Source organism: Pleurodeles waltl, chromosome 7, assembly GCF_031143425.1.
Source record: "Pleurodeles waltl isolate 20211129_DDA chromosome 7, aPleWal1.hap1.20221129, whole genome shotgun sequence".
Classification (NCBI taxonomy): Eukaryota; Metazoa; Chordata; class Amphibia; order Caudata; family Salamandridae; genus Pleurodeles; species Pleurodeles waltl.
This window is the reverse complement of record NC_090446.1, coordinates 10,238,012-10,258,122: the sequence shown is the minus strand read 5'-3', so window position 1 is coordinate 10,258,122 and position 20,111 is coordinate 10,238,012. Positions and strand designations below refer to the sequence as shown.

At 45.4% G+C, this 20,111-nt stretch overlaps 1 protein-coding gene across 2 annotated transcripts in view; it reads right to left on the bottom strand.

The window, feature by feature from the left end:
* The window catches only part of LOC138303543 (zinc finger protein 850-like), a 223,951-nt gene that overhangs the window by 48,560 nt on the left and 155,280 nt on the right, over window positions 1-20,111 (bottom strand). For both annotated transcript variants that reach the window (XM_069242774.1, XM_069242775.1), the window contains exons 9-10: window positions 19,798-19,908; window positions 5,837-5,950 (exon numbers count right to left, since the gene is read on the bottom strand). In XM_069242774.1, coding sequence (XP_069098875.1) covers window positions 5,837-5,950; window positions 19,798-19,908 — 225 coding nt within the window. The remainder of the gene's footprint in view (window positions 1-5,836; window positions 5,951-19,797; window positions 19,909-20,111) is intronic.

Sequence of the window (20,111 nt, the reverse complement as noted above, 5' to 3'; positions counted from 1 at the left end):
TGCAGAATACAGACCTGTGTTATGCTGCATGTATGCATCATTGCAAGGTTATTAGTGTGCTCAATACAGACCATACTATGCCTGGATGTATGCATCACTGCGAGGTTGTTAGTGTGCCCGATACAGACATATGGTATGTCTGGATGCGTGCATCACTGTGAGGTTGTTTGTGTGCCAATACAGACCCATGTTATGCCTGCACGTATGCATCACTGAGGTTGTTAGTGTGCCCAACACAGACTGCACTATGCCTGAATGTATGATCTACAAATGGGTCCCCACTGAAGCCAGAAGGACGGTCACCCAAGTCCTCGTAAGCAGCCAACTGGGCTACGGCAATGCCCTCTATGCAGAAACCACAGGCAAGCTCCAGAAAAGACTGCAACGCATACAGATCGCATCTGCACGCCTCATCCTGGGCATCCCCCGCCACTGCCACATCACAGCCCACCTGAGAGACCTACACTGGCTTCCCATCAACAAAAGATTCACGTTCAAACTCCTCACCCATGCTCACAAGGCACTGCACAACACCTCGACACGACAGCTTCGCACGGCCGACCTTACCCTAGCCACCGTCCCACGCATCCACAGAACGACCGCTGGTGGCAGATCGTTCTCCCACCTCACCGCTAAGACATGGAACACTCTTCCCACTCACCTGCGACAGACACAGGAACTACTTACCTTCAGGAGACACCTCAAGACATGTCTGTTCGAGCAGTAGCAGCCCCCCCTCCCATCAGCGCCTTGAGACCCTCACAGGTGAGGAGTGCACTTTACAAATGCTCTGATAGATTAATCATCATTGTGAGGTTGTTAGTGTGCAAACACAGACCCGTAATATGCCCTAATGTATGCATCATTGTGAGGTTGTTAGTGTGGCCAATACAGACCAGTACAATGCCTGGATGTATGCATCATTGTGAGGTTGTTAATGTGCACAATACAGATCCGTACTATGCCTGGATGTATGCATCATTGTGAGGTTGTTAGTGTACCAATACAGACCTGTGCTATGCCTGGATGTATGCATCATTGTAAGGTTGTTAGTGTGCCCAATACAGACCGTACTATGCCTGGTTGTATGCATCATTCTGGGGTTGTTAGTGTGCCCAATACAGAACCGTACTATGCCTGTATGTATGCATCATTGTGAGGTTGTTAATGTGCACAATACAGACCCGTACTGTGACTGGATGTATGCATCATTGTGTGGTTGTTAGTGTACCAATACAGACCTGTGCTATGCCTGAATGTATGCATCATTGAGAGGTTGTTAGTGTGCTCAATACAGACCGTACTATGACTGGGTGTATGCATCATTGTGAGGTTGTTAGTGTGCCCAATACAGATCCATACTATGCCTGGATGTATGCATCATTGTGAGGTTGTTAATGTGCACAATACAGACCCGTACTATGCCTGGATATATGCATCATTGTGCGGTTGTTAGTGTACCAATACAGACTTGTACTATGCCTGGATGTATGCATCATTGTGAGGTTGTTAGTTTGCCCAATACAGACCTGTACTATGCCTGGATGTATGCATCAATGTGCGGTTGTTAGTGTACCAATACAGGCCTGTGCTATGCCTGAATGTATGCATCATTGTGAGGTTGTCAGTGTTACCAATACAGACCTGTACTATGCCTGGATGTATGCATCATTGTGAGGTTGTTAGTGTGCCCAATACAGACCCGTACAATGCCTGGATGTATGCATCATTGTGAGGTTGTCAGTGTTACCAATACAGACCTGTACTATGCCTGGATGTATGCACCATTGAGAGGTTGTTAGTGTGCCCAATACAGACTATACTGTGCCTGGATGTATGCATCATTGCAAGGTTGTTAGTGTGCCCAATACAGACCCTTTACTATGCCTGGATGTATGCTCATTGTGAGGTTGTTAATGTGCACAATACACATCGTACTATGCCTGGATGTATGCATCATTGTGAGGTTGTCAGTGTTACCAATACAGACCCGTACTATGCTTAGATGTATGCATTACTGTGGGTTGTTAATGTGCCCAATACAGACCTGTACTATGCCCGGATGTATGCATCATTGTGAGGTTGTCAGTGTTGCCAATACAGACCTGTACTATGCCCGGATGAATGCATCATTGTGAGGTTGTCAGTGTTACCAATACAGACCCGTACTATGCCCAGATGTATGCATCATTGCGAGGTTGTTAGTGTGCCCAATACAGACCCATACTATGCCTGGATGTATGCTCATTGTGAGGTTGTTAATGTGCACAATACAGACCCGTACTATGCCTGGATGTATGCTCATTGTGAGGTTGTTAATGTGCCCAATACAGACCCATACTATGCCCGGATGTATGCATCATTGTGAGGTTGTTAATGTGCCCAATACAGACCTGTACTATGCCTGGATGTATGCATCATTGTGAGGTTGTCAGTGTTACCAATACAGACCGTACTACGCATGGATGTATGCATCATTGTGAGGTTGTTAGTGTGCCCAATACAGACCCGTACTATGCCTGGATGTATGCATCATTGCGAGGTTGTTAGTGTGCCCAATACAGACCCGTACTATGCCTGGATGTATGCATCATTGCGAGGTTGTTAGTGTGCCCAATACAGACCCGTACTATGCCTGGATGTATGCATCTTTGTGAGGTTGTTAATGTGCACAATACAGACCCGTACTATGTCTGGATGTATGCATCATTGCGAGGTTGTTAGTGTGCCCAATACAGACCTGTACCATGCCTGGATGTATGCATCTTTGTGAGGTTGTTAATGTGCACAATACAGACCCGTACTATGCCTGGATGTATGCATCATTGCAAGGTTGTTAGTGTGCCCAATACAGACCCGTACTATGCCTGGATTTATGCATCATTGCGAGGTTGTTAGTGTGCCCAATACAGACCCGTACTATGCCTGGATGTATGCATCTTTGTGAGGTTGTTAATGTGCACAATACAGACCCGTACTATGCCTGGATGTATGCATCATTGCGAGGTTGTTACTGTGCCCAATACAGACCCGTACTATGCCCGGATGTATGCGTCATTGTGAGGTTGTCAGTGTTACCAATACAGTTCTGTACTATGCCTGGATGTATGCATCATTGTGAGGTTGTTAGTGTGCCCAATACAGACTGTACTATGCCTGGATGTATGCATCATTGTGAGGTTGTTAGTGTGCCCAACACAGACCCGTACTATGCCTGGATGTATGCATCATTGTGAGGTTGTTAGTGTGCCCAATACAGACCGTACTATGCCTGGATGTACGCATCATTGTGAGGTTGTTAGTGTTCCCAACACAGACTGTACTATGCCTGGATGTACGCATCATTGTGAGGTTGTTAGTGTGCCCAATACAGACCCGTACTGTGCCTGGATGTATGCATCTTTGTCAGACTATCACCTTGCTCAATCCTTGAGATCCCTACGGTGGCTGACCACGTGCGTACCTACTCTTACTGATCCATACTGTGCCCGACCGAATGAGCGCTCATTACTGTGGCAGTCGTCATGATCTGTACTGTGCCTGAACGTGGTGTAACTGTGAGATTATTAATGAGTGCAGTCGTACTCAGCTTTACTGCGCCTGGATGTGTGCATCATTGTCGGGTCAGTAATGTCTTTTGAAGCTGACTGTTCCTGAGTGTGAGTTTTACTGACAGATTATTAATGTGCCCAATTCCACAGATAAGTGTGCCACGGTCAGATAGTGATTGTGGTCCATTTGATCAATCCTTACATTTCCTAGGTATTTGTCATTGTCATATTGTTAATGTGCTCAACCTTACTGGCCTGTACTCCTACTGGATGACTGCTTCACTGACATATTAGAGTGAATCCCTCCTTACGGGCCTACAGTCCCTCGACGTATGTATCACTGTGAAATGAATAAACATATACATTATTTCCTTCATTAATCTGAAGTCAACTGCTGTGACTGGCAAACAGTATTCACAGTCAGACACTGTGTGGCTTACGTCAACATAGTCATCATTTATAGGTGCAAGGCAAAAAAAAACAACTGAGTAACAGCACATTTGTTTGACAAAAGTCATATTGTACCAGGGTAAGACAATCCACTTTTGGGCACATTGAGTTCTCTTGTCCTGTTAACAGTACTACAGAACCACTCTCCAGACTTGGCATCTTCAACAAGGACAGGATGGTTAGGGTTCAATTGTACCCATTAATTGATATTCTACTGGTGGACACCTTTATATGAGAGGGAATGGAATACCTGGCCCTGGGCCTCTGAAAGTGTTCTTGTGTCAGTAGTGGTGCAAACATTTGAGGTCTTGTCTGCCTGGTCAAAGAGCTAATGTGGCCAGACGACATCTGCTGATGGTGGGTCTGGATGCTTGGCACCTACACACAGGCCCGCGGGCAGCAAGAAGGATGGTGATGATGGGTTCCCTCACCTTGGCCACTGTTTCTGTGTCTGATGCCCTTCTGTGGAGGTCCTTAGGAGATCTTTCTGCTTCGTGTGTGTCATACAGCTAACGGAGGCCAGAGTCTCCCTTCACTTCATGTGCCCCTTCAATGCCCACCCGAGCCACAGGGATGTTTTCAATGCGAAGTGCCCTTCCTGCAAATGTACCAGTTCCAACAGGCGTAGGTGTCGCCTCACCAGAAAGCAACACGTGGATAAAGACTATGACTGGGAACCATTGCCAGGGGCACCCCCAAACCCTACCCGTGCCCCCAATCCTGTGTGTGGTGCTGAGAAGACGGACTGTTCATCTGCAACCCACAAAGGGAAGGTAGAAGCATTACAACATAACTATTGCAAAGGAGCTTGAGCCAACCAAAAGAAAAATGCACGTCACTGTGGTTTATTCACAGACAAATGTTTGTGCAACCTATGTACTTCACTTGACATGTGGCAAAGCTATCTGTCCCTTTGACTGAATATCAATTAGACCTTCTTGCATTCCCACTGATCACCTCTTTGTTTGAGGGGCTCTGCAAGCCAGTGTAGAGGAAGCTGAGGACCGGAGGCGGACTGGTCGGTGTTCCCTTACATTGCAGGGACCATATTCCAGACGGATGGACAAACATGCAAGTTAAGCCAGACACCAAGTTCAGCATGAGCGTCTACTGTGTGGAGATCATTCAGTCAGACTTGCACAAATCAGAAGCTGTTAACTGCAGCTTAGTCGACCGGTGCACTTTCTTGCATACAACCACCAAAGCTGGAACGCTTCATCGAACTTTGATCCCTACATTGATACAATGAACAGGAGTGCTTGAACTTTGCATCATTGAATCAAGTCAAGCAAGAACCGACAATGTGCGGCCAGTGCGCCTCGACCTTCTTGCAGCACATTATTTCTCCATGGGTTCAAAAATAAATTCTAAAAGGCTGGACTTTATCTCCTGTTTCTGAACTGGTTATGTGAAAAGATACATCCACATTATATGCTGAACGTCCTCTATATGCAAGAACCACATCCAGAAATTGTGTGACTCTGCATTAGTATTCACACTACAGAGTAGTGTCTTTTCTGAGGTGTTTGTGATGAGCCGTGATGATAAGGTTGTCCTGCAGGGTACCTTTTAATTTCTTCTCATTAAAGTCTCGCAGAAGACTGCTTTGTTCCTGGGTTGAGTAAACACAGCTGTGGTCAATGCAGCATTCTTAAGAAACAAGATTATACACTGAGATTGATGAATATTTCAAAATGAGGGAGGTTGCAGATAGACAGTCTGATGATGAAGGCTACTGAAGAACCGTTAAGTTTTACGCAGCAAAACATTGAGCGGTCACAACTTAAACCAAGACAGAAAGATTAGTGAAGTAGCCCCAGAAAGTTGAGATGTACCTGCGGTTGAGCATGAGCTGCTCTCTCCTCCTCCGGCAGCGGGGGCGTCCGTGATAGAGTTCTCGGACTCTTGGTCTGTCATCACAAGCACGTCCGGGCTGAGGACCATTAAACCTGTTGGACATGTTAAAAACAGTCTTCTTTTTCAATAATCCTGAATATTCATGATCAATTGTGATCCGCATGTAACACAGAACATCACAGTACACTGCCAGGGAAATGTTACTGATCTGTAAGGCCAGGATGATGAACTTTAAGATTAACAGCCTGAGTTAGAACGCACGGGTTACTCCATCACAATGGTGACAGATATCCCATCTGACGAACACTAAAGCCCTCTGCATAGAATGGGATTTAGATTTCGGCGGACAGAATATGCGTCATGGTTGTGACGGAGAAACCCATCCGGCGAGTTCTAAATTAGGCCCTAAATCAGAAGTCACTAACTTTCTGTTGAGCACGGAGGAGTTATGAGTGGTTGGCCACTGGATGACTCCGTTTTGGAGTAAATTATTGTTTTGTGTCCAAAGGGTCTAAATCAAGTTATTCTCCATTAAAGTAAATATGTTCAAAAATGTAACTGGATGAAGAATTGAGAAGCCCTGGTCAGAATAAATGAATACCACTCTGGGTTGGCTGCTCTTGTATTCTCCCTTTTAGATCATGGATAGGAATCTCTGCTGGACTGCTCAGAAACTCTTACTTTTTCAAATATCCATAAACAAAAACTGAAATTACACAACAGTAATAAAATAGTGAGAAGATGGGAAAAAGTGAGGCAACATCTGGAATAGTAAAGTTACCAATTGTCCAAAATGGGAGCCTTATTGAATTAAAAAACAATGAACCTACGGACCACTGTGTGGGATTCCATGCCGCGTTTAAAAAGAAATAGAAATGTCTTTTCAAGCACTCCAAGAAGAGTGAAATGCACAATAGGAATTAAATAAACTAATTGTACAGTGTAGACTAAACATGCACGAACTACAAGCCTCGTAATGCCAAGCAAAAAGGGAAATGTAAACTGCACCTGCAAGTTAACAGCAGCCCCCACTGTGGTGTGAATGGACCCTCACAGAGAGACTTTTATCACACAGGTAGATAGGTATCTTCCTGTAGCACTGAAAGGTTTTTAGGCCAGCCTCGCTGCACTATATATTCCTCTGACAAAAACCCACAAGACCAAACTGGGCATCACAAAATACATTACCTAATCTTACACTTATTACTAAAACTGTACAAACTACAAACACATAATGCCAATACTCAAGGGTAATATAAATCAGCTTGCAAGCTCTTACCTGGTAGATGGTGTTCAGGTTGCATACTTGTAGTTGAAAAATTTACACTTTTACACAGATACTGTCAAGAGCCTAGCTACTGTCTACATCAATTTCAATGTATATCTAATTTCTAAAAAGCAGCCAATTGCACATGGAAATTAACTTGGCATAGAATCAGATAGTGCACCCATTAATTAGCAATTCTATTAAAAAGGAAAATGTGCTAACTGGTACATAGGCAGGAGCTCCATAAATGTAACCAACGGTTTGCTCCTTGCCCATTGGTGCTAATGAGCACAAAAACCATGCCCACACCAGGAGGCAAACACTACTGAGAACTGCATCAGCCATAATTCACTGGGAGGGCTGGTGCATGGATTTAAGGAGTGAACACCCTTACCCCCTATTTAAATGTCCCAAAAGATGTTGGGTTAACTGAGGATAGACCAGTGTGCTTGGGCTGGTACAGAACCTGAGATACTGGGAGAAGCTTACCAGGTTTCCACAAATCAATGGATTTCTCCTTTCAGATGAGTGCCGATTAGCACAAAAAGGTGCAAGGGTACCCTTTACTGGCTGGGCCGCTGGGTGGCGAACGCTTAACTCATTGGGACGATGAACACTGCTAATGACTGTGTCTATGAGAATGCATGGGGCGGAGGCTGGTGTAGGAAAGCAGGCAGGATTCTTCCCACTGTGAAAAAGAAACATCTTACTTTTAAGACAATCAGAGGTCCTCACTCCCACAATGCCCTGTCTTGCCAGCGGGTCTCGGGTCGCTATTGTGGGACAGAATGGTAAAAAAAAAACTATTCCCTGCTGGGGAGGAAAGCGGGTTGCCTATGACTTGACGGAAGTCTTCTAGTATGGACACCAAGAATGACACCTATGTGATGCTCCTGTTTCCATCACAGAATCTTCACTGATAGTCAAACACTTAACAGAACTGCAAGCTCCTCAGTAACAACACTGGCCATGTGAACGAGAAAGGATGCGGAGCATGTTGCAGCTGTACTCGCCTTCAAGGCCAACACTCTCAAGAAGGAGCAGCAATGTTCTTCAGGAACATGTCTCTTTAAAGATCTCACTCGTTGGGGGTCTCTGGAGACAGTAGATGGAGCAGGGGTCCATCCTTGGGGCTTGAACTTGTGCCCATTCTTCAGGGTACCTGCAGGCATCTTCTGAGTGTGGTGACGGTTATATAATGGTACAAGGGGGATGGTACAAAGATAATGTCTTCTTCTCACCACCCACAGGAAGAGCAGTTCTCACCAAGCAATGACATTAAAAAAAGCAAAGTAATTTCTGTCAGAATTATGAGAGAAAATACTCCTGGTTGCAAATGTCGCTAAGCGAAACAACAAATAAAAGATCTGAAAAGGTTTCACAATGGAAACAATCCAAGAGCAGTGCGAAAGGATACTGTTCTCAGGAGCCGGATAAAAGAACTGATCTACCTGTAACTGAGAGGACATGATGGGATCCTGGAAGGACAGTAATCCTTAAAGATACAGAATCAGTTCTCCACTCTGGTAACATTACCCTACTTTCCTTCTTTTATCCTTTGTGAAAGATCATATTAGTCACTATTTCTTAAGCATGTGGCCTTTTTGTCTCCTGAAAGAACAGACATTTAAAAGTTCTCCTAGATCCCATTTGACCACAGGACAATTCCGACCTCATGACTTCAACGATTATAACCTGGAGAAGTGATGTTTCCTTTTTCTATCCCAGGATTTCACTGATAGTTACAAACAGCGAATAGAATGGTAAGGTCATTTTAAAATACTGTCAGTGTGAATGAGAAAAAAACATTTGAGAAAGGAAATGGGGTTATTACCAAAAGCAACCTGAAACACCTATATGTCATCCCTGGTATCTGAATCGAGGCAGTAGCGTCTAGTAAAGAACTTTGTAGACTTCCATGTGCCTGCTTTGCGCATGTCACAGGTAGGGCAGTTTTTAGCATAGCCTCAGCAGATGTTTTTCCTTCTTCAATTTTGTTTTTGGCTCCTGGAAGGATTTAGTTGGCTTTGTGGCAATTTAGCTTTATTCATGAAACAGTCCACCTTGCAATGAAATGCTTGAAAAAAATATGAAAGCTGTTTTATTTTTTGTATGTCTTCAGTTTTATGCAGTGATAATTCAATTGGATTGGGAATGTTTTGATTAATGTGGAAATCAGAAACAACTTTTCGATGAGGTCTCATAACGACTATTGGCCAGATTTACAAGGCCTGATTGTCTCTTAGCGCCACACTTGCGTAATTCTTTTTACGTTAATGTGGCGTTAAGGAGGCCATTCTCCTTCACCATATTTACAAAGTTGTGCAATGCAAGCAGTGCGCCACTTTGTAACCCTTTGCGCCACATTATGCCTGAGCCAGGCGTAATGTATGAAAGTCCATAAAAATGGGGTCATGACATTTACAACATTTCACTGCAACATTTTTTGAGTAATTTTTAATGCCTGCCTAAGACATTAAAATGATGCGCCCATTACTTTCAATAGGCTTTTCTACTGCCACAATTTGTTGCGCTAATCCTGCAAAGTACCACAATAGCATCACAAAGTTTTGACGCTATTGTCCTAACGTGTTTCATGGTGTATTGTAAAAACGGCACACACATGGTGTTAGGGGGCGCAGAAGGGCACAAGAAGAGTGGCACCTCAGAGCTGAGGCACCACTTTCTTGTAAATATGGACCTGTATGTGGAAAATTGTAGAAAGTTTATGTGAACACAGCACCTATATTCTCCATAAGGACTGGTGTAATGCCTACTAGGAAGGCAGTTTCAGACTATCACCTCTATTCCGCATAAGGGCTGGTGTAATGCCTGCTAGGAAGGCAGTTTCAGGCTAAGTGTTGCAGAGATGCTTAGTGGATGGGCACCAATGGAGGGATCAGCTATCTGGTCAGAACATTATTAGGTTCCAATGGAGAAAAGAGTCCTCTGAGGGAATAAAGAATATCACTGAAAATATTGTACCACTGAGATGGTAGAAACTATTTTTTTACACAGTGAAAGGAACTAGGTGTAGCTGTATCATAATGAAAGAGAAATGGTTTCGTTAAGTTGAAAAGATACGAAAGGGCTGCTACGCTGTAAATTAATTGATTTCTGGAAACACAAGGCAATATTTACAAGGCCCCAGCTCCATACTAGTGACATTTTTTTTTTTTTTTACACTAATGTGGCTCAAGGATGCAATTTTCGCCACGCCATATTTACAAAGTGGCGCAATACATGCACTATGCCACTTGGCGACCTATTGCGCCACATTCTGCCTGTGCCAGGCATAATGTATGCAAGGGGGGGGGTTCTGGCATTAGGAGTCCTGCAAAAATTGGACAGTGAAATCTACAAGATTTCACTGCGCCATTTTTGGCGTAATTTTTAACGCCTGCTCAGAGCAGGCATTAAAATGACGCACCCATATTAACTTTTGGGCCTTCTTGCTCTTTGCTCCAAAAGCTTAAAAGTTTTTGACCATAGTCAAGCAAATCTCCACAATATCGTAAAATATTCTGACGCTATTGTCGTAGCGTGTGCCATGGTGCGCTGTATTATAAATACAGCGCACACATGGTGTTGTTAGGTGGGGCAGGGGCAACGCAAGAAAACTGGTGACATCAGTACTGACGCACCAGCTTCTTGTAAATCTGCCCCACTATTTGCAAACATTTTTCCATTTGAAAGCTCTGAAGGACCTTCTGAAAGGGCGCTCAGCTTTCTATAGGAATACTCAGATTCTTGAGACAAGTTCAGATGGCTGTATTGCACGACCCCAGGAGCTACCACGCAAAGTTCAGTGATTTCAGGATCATGCCTTCCACTCTGTATACTAGATTTGGGCTTCACTGCAGTTTCCTGGGAGGACTCAGACATGTGAAGGATGTCCAGGTACCACTATTGTTGAGTCCACTCTTAAGATATTTCTGTCTTTGCATATCCTCTACTTGTTGGTGACTGCTGGAGATGGATTTCTGCAATCTTCTAATCAAAAGAATGCTTGCCAATGGATTCTGTTTCTTGGTATCAGACGTTGAATGGGCAATTTTTCTTACTTCTGTTTGTTAACGATTTTTTAGGGAAACCACAATCATATGAAATGCTCCCCAGCCAACCCGGGGTTTCTTCAAGCGTCTTGCCCAATGCATCTGCTTTGACATTCTGTACACCTGGTAGGAGAATTACAGTGTTCTCCAGATTTCAGGCTAGTATCCAGTGCAGTGGAGGCTGCCACTGAACGGGGGAATAACAAAAAAAACGAAATAACATTTTTTTTAAAACACTACCCGCCCAGAAAGGAGATGGTTCGTCTCCTCCGTCCTCGTCCAGAAGCACACAGGCTCCCAGACTACCTTCAGCCAATCACAACACTGCTATCACCTGCATGAGAGCAGCATGGTGATTGGTGTGAGCGGCCTGCTTCGGCGCTCACAAAGGGAATGCGACCCTGTGCACTTTCTCCTCCTGGCTGTGCAATACAGCCGGTAGGAGAAATGCAAAGTGTGCATCTCTGTTTAGCCGCGTTGGGCCGGCCAAACAGACATGCTCGCGTACGGTGCACTCGCCACTCCTCCAGCCCGCCCCGCCCTAAACTGGCTCAGCTAAAAATAAAATGATAATAACACTCCGTTTTATTTTTTCTTCTGCTGCAAGCAGTGGGGCGAGGCTCCTCCACCTTAGTGGAGGAGTCACCGCAGATCCAGTGCCAGACGGGCAGCCCTTGCTTTGTGGCCGCCTCCTACACATCTAATACCTGGTTGTGGTAGTGTCCTATGTCAGAACTGAACGGGCCATGGACTTTGCCAAGTCCCAACATGAGAGTGACAGCTAGTTTGTCCTCGCGGTATCCTAACAAGTAAATCCATCGATCGTGCAAGCACTGTTCTAGAGGCCTCACGAGGAGCTTTGCATCTGGTACCATGAAGATGCACGAAGCCCAGGACAGAAGACACCTGATGTGCAGCAGGATGAGGAGTACGCTGAGAAATCAAACATTTCTCTTATATGAAAAAATGTGTCCTACCTATTTAGGGCAGGCTAGGGGCAGTGACTGAACTGCTATGGACTTGCTATGGATTTGGGAAAGTTTACTAGAATTATGTACGTGTACGAAGAGAGGCCGTTTTATGTGACTGAGGAGCTTTTGTTGAGAAGAGGCCTTTACCAGCCAACTGTCTGTAGATTGTCCGTAGGCGCAGATGAAAATCTCTTTCCCGAGGTTTGCTGCTATCACTATCATGCACTACAAAAGGTTTCATGGAGCACAAGTGAGTCTGAATTTAAGGACTTTATACTGATAATGCACAATCTCTACAGGGAAGCAGAGCAGCCTGCAACGGTTTCTTGTATGTGAAAGTATGCATCTTGCAAGCTGATGACATGTTCAGGGCTGCTCAATCAATCAGGATTTAGATAGCGCTGCTCATCACACAATAGGCTATTCAGGAGCTTGCAGGTCTTGGGAGGTTCACTGGAACATCCAGACCTTCAGGGCCCTCAGAGTGTTGTAAGTGAGGTGACAGTCCAGATCTGTGTGGGGAGACAGTCCTAGCTCTTTGCTGCGATGCAGGGGAATGAGTTTCTTCCGCTTCTGCTTCGGTAGATGTGAGGATTGTGGGCAAGTGAAGCGGAGGCGAAGCATAGTCTTCTTGGCAGTGGGTGGAAGTTTAGGCGGTGGTTAATGTGGGCAAGTCCTTGATTGTGTCAAGCCTTGTATGCATGGGTCAGGATCTTGAACTGGTATCTTTCCTGTATGGGGAGCCAGTGGAGCTGTCTGAGGTGGTGTCTGATGTGAGTTTGTTGAAGGAGTTCGAGGACGCGTCTGGCTGCGGTGTGCCGTTGGTTTGAAGTCTAAGTAGGAGGTGTGCATCTCACATAGAGAGCGTGGCCATAGTACAGTCGGCTGGTGATGAGGGCCTGTGACAGAGTGCGTCTGGTGGGCAGGGGTAGCCACTTAAAGATCTTACATAGCATGCACAAAGTGAGGAACCAGGCAGAGGAGACACGTTGATCTGTGATTTCATGGTGAGCTTGTTATCTGTGTTGATTCCAAGGTTTCTGGTGTGGTCAGTGGGTATGAGTGCCGGTCTCAGGTCTGAGGGCGACCAGGTGTCACTCCACGGGTTGCTGTTGTTGCCAAAGATCAGTGCTTCCATCTTGTCTGTGTTCAGCTTCAGGCAGCTGTTCTCCATCCAGTCAACAACGCTTGTAATGCATTTGTGGAACCTGGCTGTGGTGGCTGTAGGGTCACCTGTGAGTGAGAGGATAAGTTGGGTGTTGTCTGCATAGGATATTATGTTGAGGCTGTGAGATCTGACAATGTTGTGGAAGCCGGATTGGGAGGCGTTGAGTAGCTGGTTCTGCTCTAGGTGGGTCATGAGTTGCCTGTCACCACTCTTTTCCAGTGCCTTGGGCGGTAATGGGAACAAGGAGATTGGTCGATAGTTTTTGAGTTAACTAGGGACAGCAGAGGGTTTTTTGAGTAGAGGTGTCACTTCAGCATATTTCCAGGCATCAGGAATTTGTAGCAGTGGTGATTGAGGTGTTGCATATGGTGGTGAGTTCCTGGCCACTCTTTTCGTTTCCAAGGATGAGGTGCTGCATGGATCGGTGGGAGCCCCTGAGTGGATGGATTTCATGATGGAGTGAAATATATAACGGGGGACTGTACCCTAAAGTATCTTTCTTTACTCACAAATTTCATTTTTTTGAGGACAGGTGTGGCCTCTGGCCTGATACAGACTAATCTTCAAGACAAATGAATTGGATCTGACTGCTTATTCCTCCAGAAGCTGCTGACCTTAGTATGCAGCTGTTGAAGAAGGAAAATGCAAAGCGTCATGGTCTCTAGAACACAGGCAATTTTCACAACCTTCAGCACAATGCTGAGCATTTATCTATTGTTAGTAATTTTCGTCCCTCAGAAAGACAGTAGTAAAGCTCCACCCTCTGGAAGATTTGGACAACTGAAGAAGGTTACAGGGAAAAGTTACTGTTGTGGCTGGGGTTTCCATCAGCTGTGGAACACGATTACACCCTCTGCCTCGTAGCTATCTCCTCCAATTAAACTGTTCAGGCTGATGTGGCTACTGTTTCGATGATGCAGATATGGGGATTGAACCGTTTGATAATTCACCCACTTTGTCTCCTGATCTGGAGTACTACCTGTGAAATTATCTTTCCTTTTCTAGCCCAAGGCTAGTTAATGTCTTGGCCTCTGTTTCTATTGTATGGACCCCATTCATTCGTATGGGCACCAAAGAGCATAGATCTAAAGAAGGGTTGGTAAAGGGTTCAATTTCTGGCCATCTGGTTTCAGGCCTGTTAAATGAAGTCAGGATTTCTTTGGAAGAGAGTCTGTTCGTGTACCTGAGGGCTGCAAAGTTTTATAGGTCATCTGCTACACTGGCAACCTAGCTTGAGTCACAACATTCTACCTTAAGACCAATATGAAATGTATTTGATAGGTCACCTTTGAACTCTGTCCGATTCCACTGACCTCTATCATGTCTGCTGGACAAGGATAAAGCACTGGAAGCCTCCTTGGTGTGGCAAAAAACAAGAAAGGGATGGATAGAATGCCCGAATTTACCTCAGCGACTGGCAATCACTTGGGCCACATTCCAGGTGATCGTCTTCCATCCACTGAGCCACTTTATACAGAGGCAGTCATATGCAAATCAAGCTTGGTTCTGCTCCAATATGAACGACCTGGCCCAAACTGCTGGGCCAGATCTCCTTCAGACAGGGATACAAGAACCACAGACCAGGTTCAGCACACTTAAAGCTAATCAGAGAGGTTTAATTTGAGTCCTGTGGCACAACGAACATACTGAATCTGAACAACAGTCTAGTACGTCCAGAGGCATATTCTCTGTTTGTGCCGAATGTGTGTCAAATATTTTGACGCACCTTCGGCGCAAACCTTGCCCCATATTTAAACTTTGACACCCGAGCCCGCAGACGTCAAAATTCCTCCATGTGAGTCATTTTTTGGATGTGGGAAACTGCCTTGCGTTAATGACATGCAAGGTAGGCGTTCCCGTCCAAAAAATGACTTTAAGGCCTGTGCGCCTTAGTTATACTCCTGCGTCACTTTGACACACAGGAGAGGGCGGGCCTTAAAAAACGGCGCACCGCCTGATGTCCGCTGTTTTTTAACGCCTGGGTCAGGGCAGGCTTTAAGGGATCTGTGGGTTCACTTCCATGGTCTCTGACCATGGAAGGAGTCCAGAGGTGCCCTTCCCTGCCCCCAGGGACACCCCCTGCCACCCTTGCCCACCCCTGGAGAACACCCATGGATGGGGGACCCATCCCAGGTAAGTACAGGTAAGATGAGGTAAGTATATATTTTTTATTTTTTTAAAGTGGCATAGGGGGGCCTAATTTGCCCCCCTCCTACACACAAGTCCCCTGGGCATGGCCATTGGGCAAGGGGGCATGACTCCTGTCTTTGCTAAGACAGGAGTCATTTCAATGGAGGTTGAGTGTCAAAAAATGGCGCAAGTCCGGTTTGAGGCATGATTTTTGCATCAAACCTGACTTGCACCATTTTTTGATGCACAACCCCCATTTTCCCCCACGCCGGCACTGCCTGGTTTGAGTCATTTGTTTTTACTCTGACCAGTCCGCAGCGCCGGCTAACGTCATTCCTTAAATAAGGCGCCCGCATGGTGTGTAGGAGTGGCGGTAGCCAGCGGTAACATTTTTGCCGCAAACCAGCTCTGGTTTGCATCAAAAAGTATAAATATGGGCCACAGAGTCTTTGATGTTGAGGGCTTTAATGTGGTCCGTTGTTTAGATGGCACTAGCAAAACTGAAAGTCTCATCAAAGTAGCCTGTAACATCACATACTTCTCTTGAACACAGAGTACTGCAGGTTACAATAAAAAGACATCCAAGGTGCTTACGTCAAACTTCATTCTTGTGCTTCAGTGGCGAATGGTCGGTCGAAGGATACTTACCAATCTAGGTGGGATGCGTGATCACTGGAGTGCGCACTACCCTGCAGTCTGAATGAACGCATGAACCTGGAGCTATCACTCTGGATTACCTAATGCTTTCAGGTTACCAGCAGAAATGAAAGTGCTGGTATCCCCACACAATCTAAAAAAGTCTCATTTTATTGCACTCTCTCTCTACTAAGTAATAACCTAGTAACACATTTAATATAATTGCCTCACACAAAGTAAATACTTTTATTTTTATCTAATGCAAAAATGTAAAAAACAAGAGGGCTATCTCTCAACATGTTCCTGCCACCTTACTATCTTATCTGGGCCTTGGACCTTCATCAGGACTGTGCCCCATGTGCTGTCCACTATCTGTGACTAACTATAATCTGTTGCTGCCTGCCTGTGTGTAGGTGTAGGAGAGTTGTGTGGAAGAAAAATACACAAGCTCTTAGGAGGACAAGAGAGGAAATACTCTCTCTGGATCTAGACATTAACCCAACCTTTCACAAGCCACAGGCCAACACCTCATGGGTAATGGTCACTTACTAACACTAGTTGGGGTCACTCATACGTAGCATCCCGGAACTTTCCAGGATTGGAAGTTCGATCCAAATATTATAGACTTCAACATCACTACTGTTCTCAATAGTGGGAATGCAGCCTGAGATGGGTACTGTCACAATGAATGATGGAACCTTGGTGAAGAGGGGTACAATCCGAGGTTTCATATTGTTTTACCAATCGCCCTCTTGCAGAGGACTCTGCAAGTCTAGATTTCACCGAGTTGCAGCAGGAATGATTAGGATTTATTTTAGCAATTCATTCTTCCTTTTTAACTTCTGTCTGGCCCTGAGGGCGTTCCTTTGCATTCCTTGAGTGTGACCCTCAACAACTGGTCACAATCTATAGTACAGAATAAGCTCTTAGGGGAAGCAGAGAGCTGCAGTAGAAAACCAGCAAAATTAATAAAAATGTAATTGTGCTTATGAGAAATAATGAAAAGGAAAAGGAATTTCTGTCAAATAAAGCAATGTGGGCAGAGCCCGGTGCTCCAAGATCCTGGTCACAGGAGCCAGAAAAACATTCAGACACCAACTTCGGTAAAGACCATTGTGGGACATATGAGGTGCTGCTCGCCTTAAAGGTATGGAGCAAGGCATTGTGGGACATAGGAGGTACTGCTCGCCTTAAAGGTATGGAGCAAGGCATTGTGGGACATAGGAGGTACTGCTCGCCTTAAAGGTATGGAGCAAGGCATTGTGGGACATATGAGGTACTGCTCGCCTTAATGGTATGGAGTGAGGCATTGTGGGACATATGAGGTACTGCTCGCCTTAAAGGTATGGAGCGAGGCATTGTGGGACATATGAGGTACTGCTCGCCTTAATGGTATGGAGTGAGGCATTGTGGGACATATGAGGTACTGCTCGCATTGAAGGTATGGAGCAAGGCATTGTGGGACATATGAGGTACTGCTCGCCTTAAAGGTATGGAGCAAAGCATTGTGGGACATAAGAGGTACTGCTCGCCTTAAAGGTATGGAGCAAGGCATTGTGGGACATATGAGGTACTGCTCGCCTTAAAGGTATGGAGCAAGGCATCATGGGACATATGAGGCACTGCTCGCCTTAAAGGTATGGAGCAAGGCATTGTGGGACGCATGAGGTACTGCTCGCCTTAATGGTATGGAGTGAGGCATTGTGGGACATATGAGGTACTGCTCGCATTGAAGGTATGGAGCAAGGCATCATGGGACATATGAGGTACTGCTCGCCTTAAAGGTATGGAGCACAGCATTGTGGGACATATGAGGTACTGCTCGCCTTAAAGGTATGGAGCAAGGCATTGTGGGACATAGGAGGTACTGCTCGCCTTAAAGGTATGGAGCAAGGCATTGTGGGACATATGAGGTACTGCTCGCCTTAAAGGTATGGAGCAAGGCATTGTGGGACATAGGAGGTACTGCTCGCCTTAAAGGTATGGAGCGAGGCATTGTGGGACATATGAGCTACTGCTCGCCTTAATGGTATGGAGAGAGGCATTGTGGGACATATGAGGTACTGCTCGCCTTAAAGGTATGGAGCAAGGCATTGTGGGACATATGAGGTACTGCTCGCCTTAATGGTATGGAGCGAGGCATTGTGGGACATATGAGGTACTGCTCGCATTGAAGGTATGGAGCAAGGCATTGTGGGACATATGAGGTACTGCTCGCCTTAAAGGTATGGAGCAAAGCATTGTGGGACATAAGAGGTACTGCTCGCCTTAAAGGTATGGAGCAAGGCATTGTGGGACATATGAGGTACTGCTCGCCTTAAAGGTATGGAGCAAGGCATTGTGGGACGCATGAGGTACTGCTCGCCTTAATGGTATGGAGTGAGGCATTGTGGGACATATGAGGTACTGCTCGCATTGAAGGTATGGAGCAAGGCATCATGGGACATATGAGGTACTGCTCGCCTTAAAGGTATGGAGCACAGCATTGTGGGACATATGAGGTACTGCTCGCCTTAAAGGTATGGAGCAAGGCATTGTGGGACATATGAGGTACTGCTCGCCTTAATGGTATGGAGTGAGGCATCGTGGGACATATGAGGCACTACTCGCCTTAATGGTATGGAGCAAGGCATTGTGGGACGCATGAGGTACTGCTCGCCTTAAAGGTATGGAGCAAGGCATTGTGGGACATATGAGGTACTGCTCGCCTTAAAGGTATGGAGCAAGGCATTGTGGGACGCATGAGGTACTGCTCGCCTTAAAGGTATGGAGCAAGGCATTGTGGGACATATGAGGTACTGCTCGCCTTAATGGTATGGAGCGAGGCATCACGGGACATATGAGGCACTGCTCGCCTTAAAGGTATGGAGCAAGGCATTGTGGGACATATGAGGCACTGCTCGCCTTAAAGGTATGGAGTGAGGCATTGTGGGATATATGAGGTACTGCTCGCCTTAAAGGTATGGAGCAAGGCATTGTGGGACGCATGAGGTACTGCTCGCCTTAAAGGTATGGAGCAAGGCATTGTGGGACATATGAGGTACTGCTCGCCTTAAAGGTATGGAGCAAGGCATTGTGGGACATATGAGGTACTGCTCGCCTTAAAGGTATGGAGCAAGGCATCATGGGACATATGAGGTACTGCTCGCCTTAAAGGTATGGAGCAAGGCATTATGGGATATATGAGGTACTTACTGTACATCAGTTCCTTCGTTTAAACATCAGCAATCCAATCTCACTGCAAACCATTTTTCATTACCATTTGGTTTCTTTGCAAAAGCAAATACAACTGAAATGACCCTGTATATTGGCACATGTCAAACTGTGTAAAGTGCTTTTTACTGTTACACTTATTAATGGATGTCATAACTGGGCTATTGGTGAGGATCTCAGCATGGAGAAATTCCACATCAGAATAAAACTAGCAGAACCTATTGTTGGTAAGGAGTAACTCTTATATAAATGTCCATGTTTACTTTATTCTGCAGAAGTGGCACAGTGACGACACCTGTGGGAACACTGGATTGGCAGACTGTGTAAGGGTGGTATCGATCTTAAGGCTTATTGGTAAAAGCATATAGTCTTAGGCAGGCTGTGTGTTTCCCCCAGTGTAATGGGTGCATGCTGTGTACCTTTCTGGTTGATTGGGCATTCTCATATGTGCATGAGATATAACAATATGTCAGTTAAGGTCTTACAAATTCTCACTTACCTGAGGAGCGATGACTTTTATCTCTTATTTCAGAGCCCTGAAGGTCGATGGAAAATACATCTGCTTCGTTTTTAAGTCTCGCTAGAAATTCAGACGCCAGAACAGGAGTTCCTGTCAAGAAAATGTTTCAACCTCATTATGACAGGAGACAAAGACATTGAAAAGTGTGAAATAAAAGAAGTATTGTTGCTGGAGATTTCTGTGTGTCAGGCGCGCAAGAGGCCAATGTTAAATAAAGATTTTGGGTTGCATATTTGGTCACAGAATTGGTCCAAGGAAAAATAAAGAGACTAAACAAAAAGGAACAATGATGC